At 39.0% G+C, this 13,055-nt stretch overlaps 1 protein-coding gene across 3 annotated transcripts in view; it reads right to left on the bottom strand.

Moving 5' to 3' along the window:
• Positions 1-13,055, bottom strand: part of NUP107 (nucleoporin 107) — a 56,197-nt gene that overhangs the window by 21,718 nt on the left and 21,424 nt on the right. For all 3 annotated transcript variants that reach the window (XM_032287917.1, XM_032287931.1, XM_032287925.1), the window contains 6 exons: positions 9,889-9,960; positions 9,392-9,480; positions 7,030-7,108; positions 4,766-4,879; positions 1,027-1,117; positions 802-878 (listed from right to left, as the gene is read on the bottom strand). In XM_032287917.1, the coding sequence (XP_032143808.1) occupies positions 802-878; positions 1,027-1,117; positions 4,766-4,879; positions 7,030-7,108; positions 9,392-9,480; positions 9,889-9,960 (522 nt within the window). The remainder of the gene's footprint in view (positions 1-801; positions 879-1,026; positions 1,118-4,765; positions 4,880-7,029; positions 7,109-9,391; positions 9,481-9,888; positions 9,961-13,055) is intronic.

A 13,055-nucleotide genomic window follows, 5' to 3' on the forward strand; every position in this document is an offset into this window, starting at 1 on the left:
TTTTTAGTAGAGATGGGGTTTCACCACGTTGGCCAGGATGGTTTCGATTTCTTGACCTTGTGATCCGCCTGCTTCAGCCTCCCAAAGTGCTGGGATTACAGGCATAAGCCACTGTGCCCGGCATATTTATGTATTTTTTAAACTGTTTGTCAGTATATGTATTTTTTAAACTGACAGATATAAAACCGTGCTACCATTTTTATTAACTTTTTATTGTTTTATGTAACCCTAATGAAGTTTTTGAGTATTTTTCTCTTAACTCCATTTTCCTATAAGCCCTGTAGGGTTTCTGCACAATGTTGCACATTGTAGCAACTTTTAGGAATACCTATGTCATGTTACATCAGAACTGACTGTATTTCCTTTATGAGCGTTGTACTCCAAGTTGGCAGATCTACCTCACTTTGAATTTCCCAATCTATATATCCTACCTAGAATTCCTTCCTCTTGTTTTCATTCCCAACAACCCAAATCCTAGTAAGTTTTAAAAGTTCAATTCAATTATTGCCACAGAGAAGCCAGCTTTAAGCTTTACCCCAGTACTTTTTCTCTAAACTCATTTGGTACCTCCTTTACATTTCTGCCTTATAACAGTGTTTAATTTTTAGTACTTAGTGTTTTAATAATTCTGATAAAACCCTAAGTACTAAAAATTAAGTGTTAAGCCTATTCCTCAATTTCACTGGAAGTTTTTGAAAACCAGTTTTACACTACTTTCAATGTTTTGCAGCTCCTGAATAGGCTTTCAATTAATTAACCTGGAGTTGAAAGCAGTATCACTGAATATTTTATTTATCTTACATCTTCTGCCATTCTCCAACAACTTATTTTCCAAATGCGTCTATATGGATTCCCTTCAACAGGTTCTAATTCTGCTCCTATAAAACAGTAAAAGAAAAAAAATATAATTTAAAATGAGACCTCATTACAATCATCTCTAAAAAGAGAAGCTATAGTTCACAAAGATTGGCATTTAGAGCAAAATGCCTTTGTCCCCAACTGTCAGAATAAAATCTACTAAAATACCTCCATTAACATTAGGGTCATGATACAGTTTCCAGCCTTCAAGTGTTGCAGCTCTCCATGCTTGACCACAGCGTTTACAGAGTCGTTGTGCCTTAGGAAACAAGAAAGAGCAGTCAGTCCAATAACCAGGGTGCCAGTGAAAATGTACTTGTGCTTTATAGTAAAGTATAACCAATATATCACAAGCTTAGATAACTTACAGAACAAATGTTACAAGAGATGGATGTAGGCAGTTAATAATGGCATTCTGACCGGGTGTGGTGGCTCATGCCTGTAATCCCAGTACTTTGGGAGGCCAAGGTGGGCATATCACCTGAGGTCAGGAGTTCAAGACCAGCTTGGCCAACATGGTGAAACCCTGTCTCTATTAAAAATACAAAAATTAGCCGGGTGCAGTGGCAGACACCTATAATCCCAGCTACTGGGAGGCTGAGGCAGGAGCACTGCTTGAACCCTGGAGGTGGAGGTTGCAGTAAGCGGAGATCAGGCCACTGCATTCCAGCCTGGGTGACAGAGTGAAACCCTGCTTCAAATAATAATAATAGCATTCTATTTTTAAACATATGCATGTCTCTCTGTGGCCTCTACCTTTATTTTTCTTTCTTTTTAAAAATTTTAAAAATATTTTGTAGATACAGAGTCTCATCATGTTAGCCAGTCTTGAACTTCTGGACTGAAGGGATCCTCCTGCCTCAGCCTCCCAAAGCGTTGGGATTACAGGTGTTAGCAACCATACCTGGCCCTGTTTTTCTTTCTAAAAAATCCCTTATCTGTTTGACTTTAGGCTTAACAGTAGGTTTCACAGCACCAACTGGCATTTAATCCTGCTAGAAACAAATGGGGTTAAAAAGGTTGATGACCCCTGATTTATGAAAAACTATTACAAAAACAGTCTCTGTGACGACCAGGCTGTTACTGCTCATTTGGTCCACTGATGATATTGCATATTCAACTTGACCAGTAAGTCAGTAAGTCAATGTGCTTAAATACCAGTAAGGTAAATACATGCTTATTGTTCCATCATCCCTTTAGGGAATCACCATTTCCCCATTCTTAGCTCCTGTGTTTTGGATAGGCCTGATCCCATTCCAGAATTCTAAGGTTAGGCATGTGAGTTAACAAGATTCACTACAGGACTCTTGCTGTAGAAACTGGTGAAGAAAATATACTCCTTTTGCTGAGATTGCTAGTTGGCAGGAGGATGTAAGCTTGGACCTTCTCGTACTCATCTCTGAAACAATGTAGGGAGTAGCTTTCTGGGAATGAAGACACAGAGAGGCAGGTAGAGCTATGGGTCTTGGAAACAGACAGCATCCTGGGGCATCTCTGGAGTCCCTGGATCCTGCTGAAAGCCAGATATACCTTCTATACTTCCCACTTCCATGAGCCAAACAATTCTCTTGAAAGCATAAAGTAACAGATTGGGTTTCTGTCACTTGAATGGAGAAATCCTGATTAATACAACTAGTTAAAGAATATCATATCCCTAACATTGTTCTAAACTTACAATCTTTAAAAACTATGAGTGCTATGTAAGAATTAACATGGAAAAATGTTTTGATATGGTATCTTAAAAAGGCAGGATAAAAACTCAATATAGAATCTTGAAAATATTATGCTAAGTGAAATAAGATAGACACAAAAGCACATTGTATGATTCCACCTATGCATCTAATGGTTACAGTTTATATTTGGGTTGATGAAAAAGTTTTAGAAACAGTGGTGATGGTTTCCCAATACTGTTAATGTAATTAATGCCACTGAACTGTACACTTAAATGATTACAATAGCAAATTTTGTTATACAAATTCATTATATAATTATACACTTAAATTATTAAAATGGCAAATTTTGTTATTTGATTCAAAATGTATTACACAATTCACAAAATGAATAATGTAATACGCCAAAACGACTGAATGGTGTCACTTGAAATGGGTGAATTATATGGTATGTAAATTTTATCTCAAATTACTATTAAAGAGGGAAAAAGCTTGAATGTACACTATGACTGCAACTATCTTAAAAAGGAAAACAAAAGAAAAAGGGCTGTAAGTAAATACAAAAAGCTCACTATCTGTGGTTATATAAAGCTAGAGAGACCTTGAAAATTTCTATTTTTTGAGCCTTCAACAGTATGATTGTATTTTTGATTTTTAAAATAAATCCCACAGCCAGGCACAGTGGCTCATGCCTGTAATCCCAGCACTTTGGGAGGCTGAGGCAGGCAGATTGCCCGAGCTCAAGAACCAGCCTGGACAACATGGTGAAACCCCATCTTTACTAAAATACAAAAAATTGGCCAGGCACAGTGGTATGTGCCTGTACTCTAAGCTACTTGGGAGGCCGAGGCAGGAGAATTGCTTGAGCCCAGGAAGTGGGGGTTGCAGTGAGCCGAGATCACACCACTGTACTCCAGCCTGGGCAACAAAGCAAGACTCCGTCTCTACAACAAAAAATTAAATAAGTAAATAAATCCTTCATTACCATAATAATTTCTAGTATCTTGCATATTATCTGGCAGAGTGGCTGGGACTTAAATATTTTCTGAATAAACAAATAAATAGTATCAACTACTTAAAAAAATTTTTTTTTTAATAATAGAGACAGAGTCTTACTATGATGCCCAGGCTGGTCTCAAACTCCTGGCATCAAGTGATCCTCCTGCCTTGGCCTCCCAAAATACTGAGATTACAGGCCTGAGTCACTGCGCCTGGCCAACTTCTTTTCTTAATAAAAAAATAAGAATGATGCTTAATAAACCAAGACTTATTACTGTAAGCAATTACTTAATATATGCTGATGGTTGATAACATAGGAGAGAACAAACGACACTTTGAACTAACATAGAATCTATTTAAAGACAATTGCAAAAAGTACTGTAAACCAGATACAATATAATACTGAAGCCCGAAACTCCTACACCTCACATTATCTCATCTAAAAAGCCATCTGGTAAACTGTCCAATTAGACGCTTATCATTCTACATATAAGATCTTAACTATCACACACATATTTAAAAGGTAAGGTTAAAAGGAAGAAGTTAGAGTGCCACTGTAGCCTTCAAGTGCCTAAATAGTATCACCTAGAATTAGGGTTAGGTTTATTCTAAACTCTGAAAAAATCAGAATTAGAAATAATAAAGATTGGGTCAGGTACAGTGGCTCATGCCTGCAGTCCCAGCACTTTGGGAGGCCAACATAGGAGGATCACTTGAGCCCAGGTGTTCATAATGAGAACACTGGCAACAGTGAGATTCCATCTCAAAAAAAAAGAAAAAAAAAAAATTAACGGGGATTGGGCCAGGCGCAGTGTCTCACGCCTGTAATCCCAGCACTTTATGATGGTGAGGCGGGAGGATCACTTAAGGCCAGAAATTAGAGATGAGGCTGGGCAACATGGCAAGACCCTGTCTCAAAAACAAAAACAAAAACCCAAACGGAACAACAACAAAAAATAATGGTGATATACCTAGAATATGCAGTGCAATATGGGGGAGAAAAGTGTGACTTATTATAAATAATTTTGTATTAATTAGAGTTGTACAAACAAGATTACATTGTTTTCTCAAGTTACATGTGCCTTATCACTGGAAATGTTCAAACAGGAAGTTAGATCTAGAAATACCATGAATGGAATTACTGCATTAAGAAAGCACACTAGGCAGCCACAAAAATCTCTTCCAGCTCAGAGTCTATGACTTTTTGAAATTAGACAAGAAGGGTATACATGACTAACCTCTTCTGTCATTCCAGCACGGATTAGAGTGAAGAGATATTTGAGTAATCTGACTTCATCTTCTCTATCCAGATCATCAAGAGGCATTTTCTGTCTTATGGGAGCATCAGGGTCCTGTAAGAAGAAAAAAAAAAAAGTTATCATCAAGCATAAATCCTTTCTACTTACATACTTCTCACACATCATCAAGAAATGATAAACCTATCCTGAGTTTATATACAAATCAATTAATTTTCTTTTTTCTTTTTTTTTTCAAGATGGAGTCTTGCTCTGTTGCCCAGGCTGGAGTGCAGTGGCGCCCTCTCAACACACTGCAACCTTCACCTCCTGGATTCAAGCAATTGTCCTGCCTCAGCCTCCCTAGTAGCTGGGATTACAGGCACATGCCACCACACCCGGCTAATTTTTGTATTTTTAGTAGAGACAGGGTTTCATCATATTGGCCAGGTTGGTCTCAAACTCCTGGCCTCATGATCCACCTGCCTCAGCCACCCAAAGTGCTGAGATTACAGGCATGAGCCACTGTGCCTGGCTGAAATAAATTCAGTTTCAATTTAGTTAAGTAACAAAGGGAATAAAATTGTCAGAAGATTACAAGTGTTACAAATAGCCACACAGTTGTCTGCTTCCCCACTTAAAACATACCTGGCCCTGAGCATGCCTTGGTCAGGTAAGGCAGAAATACTACTAGCCTACCCCAGCCCAGGTAACACTAGAAGATGACTTGAGTTTCACTCTGTCATAGCTACATGGTCAAGTCTAAACAGAATTAGACCCAGATGGAAGATAAACACAAAGCAAAAACCCAAGAAAGCTGCTCTGTGGCTACAAAGTGCTTAGCTGGTACTTTTTGAAAACATATGGGAAGAGAGCCTATTAAGACCTCTTTTGGGATTAATACCATATAAAACACACCAATGCCTAATAAAAACATTATAAACAGAGTTCTAATAAATAAGTACAAATCCCCCAAAACAGTTATTTCTACCTACCTTTTCATGTGCTTCTAAGCATTTAGGGTAATATATTGTTTTCACTTTACCAGCAAATAGCACACATGATCTACATTATGGATTTCAAACGGTAAACAATTTTAATATGACTCAGAAAGGAAGTAATTCTTACTCTACATGTTACTTAGTGTGTGGTAATATGAATATCAATTCAGAAAATGGAATATATAACAGATCAATTGGCTATTTTGATAAATATTTTGCAGACATGTCATTCAATTTTTGGAACATGGTCTCTTTCTAGCAAAAGGAAATCACCACTTTCCAGCTGGTAAGAGTAAATGATTTTCAGCTGTTGTCTGCTAAAATGTAATTTGGCTACAATCAGTTTTAAGCTGTTAGAGTAGTTTCCAAACAATCAATTTTCTTTATCTCAATTTTCACCAGAAACACTTTGTTTCCAAACGTACTTCTAGAATTTTTTTCAATTGTTACTTATTTCTCTCATTTTTCACTATAAACCTTTCATATGCCCTACCTGTCATAAAGCTTCATTCCTTTGTTTCTAGAATAATTCAGCTTCAGTTCTTTTCAAATCCACTATTATTCCTACTACTCATATCCTAGAATAACCATTCTAACCTCAAACTAATTCACAAGGCTTTAGTTTTCTTTCACTTGCTTTCAACATAAAAGAGCTTTCATAGGTCACTGTCTTATATAGGCAGAGTCAAATCTTACAATAAGACCAAAATTAATTTGTGGTTTTTTTTTTTTTTTTTGAGACGGAGTTTCGCGCTTGTTAACCAGGCTGGAGTGCAATGGCGCGATCTCGGCTCACCGCAACCTCCGCCTCCTGGGTTCAGGCAATTCTCCTGCCTCAGCCTCCCAAGTAGCTGGGATTACAGGCACGCGCCACCATGCCCAGCTAATTTTTTGTAGTTTTAGTAGAGACGGGGTTTCACCGTGTTGACCAGGATGGTCTCGATCTCTTGACCTCGTGATCCACCCGCCTCGGCCTCCCAAAGTGCTGGGATTACAGGCTTGAGCCACCGCGCCCGGCAATTAATTTGTTTTTAATGCTGGCAAGTTAGGTACACTTTGCACACCTTAGTATTTACAATTCAAAGGACATGGATATGTTTCAACATATTCCATCAGATTGCAATGCAACTTAGTTGTTTTAGAGTACAATGTTAGTGTGTGCAAACCTTCAGGAGAGTAAAACAAAGATCCAAGAGAAAAAATTCTCAGTCTGAAAGAAAAAGTCAGTTAATTTTGAAGGCAACTTTCATTTCAAAGAATATTTACCAATTCAGTGACAAGCGGACGAACACTTCCAACGTAAGAAGCCAGCTGCCGTTGTTTTAAGGTATGCAGAGTATTTTCCCTGAAAAAAAAAAGTACCTACTTTTTTAAAAGGGGTAATAGGTCTATTTTTTAAAAACAAAATCAAGTTAAAGGAAGAAAGACTACAAACCCAGAGAGAACATGCAAAAATTCTTAATACAGAAGTTCATCTTAGCTCAGATGACTAATGATGTTGAGGGCTTTTTCATGTCCTTATTGACCATTTATCTATCTGCTTTTGTAAGGTATCAGTTCAAATTTTTGCTTTTTTTACTAGGATTATCTTTTTAACTATTGAATTATAATTCTTTATGAACTACACATCCCAGTCTGTGGGTTGCCCTCATTCATTTTCAGAGACAGGGTCTTGCTCTGTTGCCCAAGGCGGGAGTGCAGTGGTACAATCACGGTTCACTGCAGCCTCGATCTCCTGGGCTCAAGCGATCCTCTCACTTCAGTCCCCTGAGTAGCTGGGACTACAGACACACACCACTATGCCCAGCTAACATTTAAATTTTTTGTAGAGATGGGTTCCCACTATATTTCCCTGGATGGTCTCAAACTCGTGGTCTCAAGCAACCCTCCAGCCTCAGCTTCCTAAAGTGCTGGGATTACGGGGGTGTGAGCCACCACACCTGGCCAATGGTATTTTTTTTTAATGATACATCTTTAATTTTGATAAAGTCAAAACAATTTTTTCTACTGTTGCTTTCTATGAGCTAAGAAACATCTATCTATTCTCACGTTACTAGGATATCTTCCTATGTTTTCCTTGAAAAGCTTTATGTTTTTTAGCTACTACATTTAGGACTATGACACAGGTTGAATAAATTGTTGAGTGTGGAGCGAGGGAGCTGTAAAGGTTAATCTTTTTTCTCACAGATATCATTTTTCTGCAGTTTGTAAAAAAGGCATTCCATTCCCTGCGGGATTGCTTTGATGTCTTTGTTGAAAACCAGATGACCGTATCAGTGTGAATCTGTTTTGGGGTTCTCTGTTCTGTTCTACTAATCAGCAAAAAAAGATTAACTTACAGGTATTGATCGACTTACGACCTACGCAACTTACGATCATTCGACTTTACGACCATAATCGCTAGCCATGACTGCTTCGCGTCTGGCAGCGCAAACGTTGCCCAGCTGGGCATACGACAGTGCGGACCAGCTTCTGGCAGCACTGCACTACCATCTCCGAGTGCATATAGCCTACTCAACTTACAACCAAATCGTGTTACGACCGGTCTGTCGGAACCAAATCGTGGTCGTAAGTCGAGCACTAGCTGTATTAAAAACTGTAAAAACCTAACTGGGCATTTTAACTAAGAACAAAACAAAACAAAAAAAACATATTTCCTGAAAATGAAAACGTCCTTTCAGAAAAAAAAATCACAATCTTAAAAGTTAAGATTTAATTTTTAACAAATGCTGAATAACAGTAATTTCCTAGCTAAGCAGAGAAAATATATAATTAACTTATAAATTTTTTAACACGTTACTGAATTCAAAGACAATCAGACCTTTTTTTTTCTTTTTTTTGTGAGTGAGAAGTTTTGCTCTTTTTGCCCGGGCTGGAGTGCAATGGCATTATCTCGGCTCACTGCAACCTCCACCCACTGGGTTCAAGTGATTCTCCTGGCTCAGCCTCCCAAATAGCTGGGATTATAGGCGCGTGCCACCACACCTGGCTAATTTTTGTATTTTTAGTAGAGACAGGGTTTCACCAGGTTGGCCAGACTGGTCTTGAACTCCTGACCTCAGGTGATCCACCCATCTCCGCTTCCCAAAGTGCTGGGATTACATGTGTGAGCCACTGCACCCGGCCGCAATCTGACCTTTTAAAATCCTGGTCAACACGGTGAAACCCCGTCTCTACTAAAACTACAAAAAGAAATTAGCTGGGCATGGTGGCGCGTGCCTGTAATCCCAGCTACTCAGGAGGCTGAGGCAGGAGAATTGCCTGAACCCAGGAGACGGAGGTTGCGGTGAGCCGAGATTGCGCCATTGCACTCCAGCCTGGGTAACAAGAGCAAAACTCCGTCTCAAAAAAAAAAAAAAAAAAAATCTTTTGCAAGTCTTGAAATAAAATGTCCCTTTAACTTAGGAGAGCTTTCTGATTTTAATTCATGGATGCGAAACCAACAAATACAGAGGGCCAACTGTATATTTGCAAATTAGCTATCTAACTCTTTTAAACAATGACAAATTCCATAAAGGAGAGGTATTTGTTTTGCTCACACACTGAACAAAGTAAAAACTGAATAACGAAAGATGAATGAACAATATCAACATTAAGTGACTTCAAGAATAAAAGCTCGGTATCTTACCAATATACTGATTTTGCATAAAACTCAATATTATCAGAAAATTCTCCAATTTCATCTTTGGCAATACTCTCTAACCAATCTACCACCAGCTAAGAAAGAAAGGGAGAAACAGATTAGTGTTAACTACAAAATCTGTGTTTTATTTGTAATGGCACTACTACCCTTAATTCAAATAGTTTCTGATTTCAAAAATATCAAGTAACAATTTTTCCAAACATTATTTTTACTTTTTTAAGATAAATAAATATTATAGCAAAAGAATAAAATTTTCTATAGAAATAATAGTTTTTAACAAGCTATTCCTGAAAATACTAGGGCTATTACTTAAAAATCAAAGAATAAGAAGAAGGTTTCTAATTCCTTTTAATTACAAATAAAAAGATCAAGTACAAAAAAATTCAGAAAAAAGTTTTAAGTTAAAAAAAACTTCAGTACTTTGGATGTCATTAACTTTTTCTCCATATTTCATAAAAAATATTTTAAAATTTTAGTCATACCTGACTTTGTCGAACAAGTGAATCTCTCTGAAATAATGCTTCCACAACTGTTTTTTCACTGGCATTAAGAGTCTATTACAACAAATATTGAAAGAATAAAAAGAAATAAGATGTTGTAAGAAATATTATTTCAACAGAAAGATAAAAACCAGTAAGAAACAAGTACAGTTAATCACCTATAAACATTTTACCACATAATAAATCTGTGTATTCATCATTGAAAAGTATACATTGTATAAATTCCAAACGGCTACATCAATTTGCAGCTGCTCTTACCTATTTTTTTTCTTTTTTTTGGAGATGGAGCCTCTGTAGCCCAGGCTGGAGTACAGTGGTGCGATCTTAGCTTACTGCAACCTCCGCCTCCCAGGTCCTGGTTCAAGCAATTCTTCTGCCTCAGCCTCCCAAGTAGCTGGGATTACAGGCACGAGCCACCATGACCAGCTAATTTTTGTATTTTTTTTTTTTTTTTTTTTTTTGAGAAAAAGTTTCACTCTTGTTACCCAGGCTGGAGTGCAATGGCGCGATCTCGGCTCACCACAACCTCCGCCTCCCGGGTTCAGGCAATTCTCCTGCCTCAGCCTCCCAAGCAGCTGGGACTACAGGCACGTGCCACCATGCCCAGCTAATTTTTTGTATTTTTAGTAGAGACGGGGTTTCACCATGTTGACCAGGATGGTCTCGATCTCTTGACCTCGTGATCCACCCGCCTCGGCCTCCCAAAGTGCTGGGATTACAGGCTTGAGCCACCGCGCCCGGCCTTAATTTTTGTATTTTTTAGTAGAGATGGGGTTTCACCATGTTGGCCAGTCTGGTCTTGAATTCCTGACCTCATGATCCACCCACCTCTGCCTCCCAAAGCGCTGGGATTACAGGTGTGAGCCACTGTGCCCGGCCCTTACCTAATATTTTGATTCTTTACACTTGGAATTTTAAAATTCCATTTTCCCAGAGATGATGTTTTAGAGAAAAATAAACACAAAACAAAACAAACAAAAAACTTTAATAGGCTGGGCGTGGTCGCTCATGCCTGTAATCCCAGCAATTTGGGAGGCCGAGGCAGGCAGATCACTTGAGGTCAGGAGTCCGAGACCAGCCTGGCCAAAGTGGTGAATCCCTATCTCTACTAAAAATATTAAAATTAGTTGGGTGGTGTGTGCTTGTAATCCCAGGCACTCGGGAGGCTGAGGTTCGAGAATCACTTGAACCCAGGAGGCAGAGGTTGCAGTGAGCTGAGATCACACCACTGCACTCCAGCCTGAGTGACACAGCAAGACTCCATCTCAAAAAAAAAAAAGAAAAAAAAAAAAAGCTGAATGCAGCTATGTTACGTTAGAAACTAAACATTTAAAAACTTTAAAATCCTTTATATTCTACATAGCAGAAGTTGATAAGTAATACAAGCTAATAGCAATCCAAAGCTTTTAAGGCTGACTTTTAAAGACAGTTTAACATAAATATTAGCAACTAACACTAAGCAGTATATTAAAATAATAATATATTGTGACCAGTTCAAGAACTGGTCAAATGAATTAATTAATCCATTTTATCCATGGGTAAAAGGAGAAAAGCTACATGGACTTCTTGACAGGTGCCAAAATATTTCATAAAAATATCTTCATAAATTTTACTTTGTAATTTTGATGTAGAAAAAAGTATAATCTTCATAAATTAGAAGTAGACTAACTGAAACCTCTAGCAAACATGTAGTCTTCCCTAGGTATTCATGGGGGATTTGTTCCAGGACCTCTCATGGATACCAAATCTGTGGATGTTCAATTCCCTTACATAAAATGTTGTGGTATATTTTATTAAATTCATTTATTTTTTGAGATAGAGTCTTACTCTGATCTCGGTTCATTGCAACCTCTTCCTCCTGGGCTCAAGTGACTCTCATGCCTCAGCCTAGCCTCCCAAGAAGCTGAGATTACAGGTGCCTGCCACCACACCTGGGTAATTTTTGTATTTTTAGTAGAGATGAGGTTTCACCATGTTGGCCAGGCTGATCTCAAACTCTGGCATCAAGCAATCCACTCGCCTTAGCCTCTCAAAGTGGTGGGATTGCAGGCATGAGCCACCTCATCCAGCCAAAATTCTGTAGTATATTTTAAATCATCTCTATTGGACCTGACTGTGATATATAATGAACAACAAAATCATCTCTAGATTATGCATAATATCTAATGCAATGTAAATGCTACATATGTAAATAGTTTTTATATTGTATCACTTAGGGAATAAAGATTTAAAAACGTCTGTACATGTTCAGTATAAACCCAATGATCCTTTTTTTGAGACAGGATCTCACTCTGTCACCTAGGCTGGAGTACAGTGGCACAATTACAGCTTACTGCATTCTTGACCTCCTGGGCACAAGAGATCCTCCCACCTCAGCCTTCCATGTAGCTGGGACTATAGGCCTGCGCCACCATACCTGGCTAAGTTTGTCACTTTGTGCAGAGACAGGGTCTTGCTATCTTGCCCAGGCTGGTCTTGAACTCTGGGCTAAACTGAGGCTTCTGCCTTGGCCTCCCAAACTGTTGGGATTACAAGCATGAGCCTCACACCTGGACCATTCTTTTTTTTTTTCTTTTTTTATTTTTGGACAGTTGGCAGAGCTAACTGAGGTTTTATTTTGAAAACAACAGCAACAAAACAATTGAATTGTTTTATAGCTGGAGGCACAGCCAAGGGGGATATACTAGGCAGTAGTAAACTGCCCCAACGGGTGGGCCAAGGGTTAGGGCTGAGCCTCAGGTGGGTCTCCTGTTCCCTGTTCTCCTCTACACAGCGGCCTCTCTTGGGCAGCCACAGAAGAGGTAGGCTAGGAGGGACTGCCATGGCTGTTGACTTAGGCAGGATGTCAGAGGACTCAGACGCCAGCTTCCCATCAAAGTTCTCGATTTTCACAACCACGGCCCTGGTGGAGCTGGTGTGGCTGAAGGAGCTGGAGCCCATGCCAGAGCCAAAACTGGAGCCCAGGCCATAGCTGAGGCCAGGGCTTGTGAGGTCCCCATAGGCCAAGCTCAGTCCACCTGCACAGCCACTAGTGGTCTTCGTATGGATACTCATGTTCTGCATCCCAGACTCCAGCCAGCTCTCCTTGTACTCCAGCAGCTTCCTGTAAGTGGTGATCGAGATATCCAGGATGAGCTTGACATTCATCA

The sequence above is a fragment of the Sapajus apella genome, unplaced genomic scaffold (assembly GCF_009761245.1).
Source record: "Sapajus apella isolate SASKATOON/1434 unplaced genomic scaffold, GSC_monkey_1.0 scaffold2, whole genome shotgun sequence".
NCBI classification, from domain to species: Eukaryota; Metazoa; Chordata; class Mammalia; order Primates; family Cebidae; genus Sapajus; species Sapajus apella.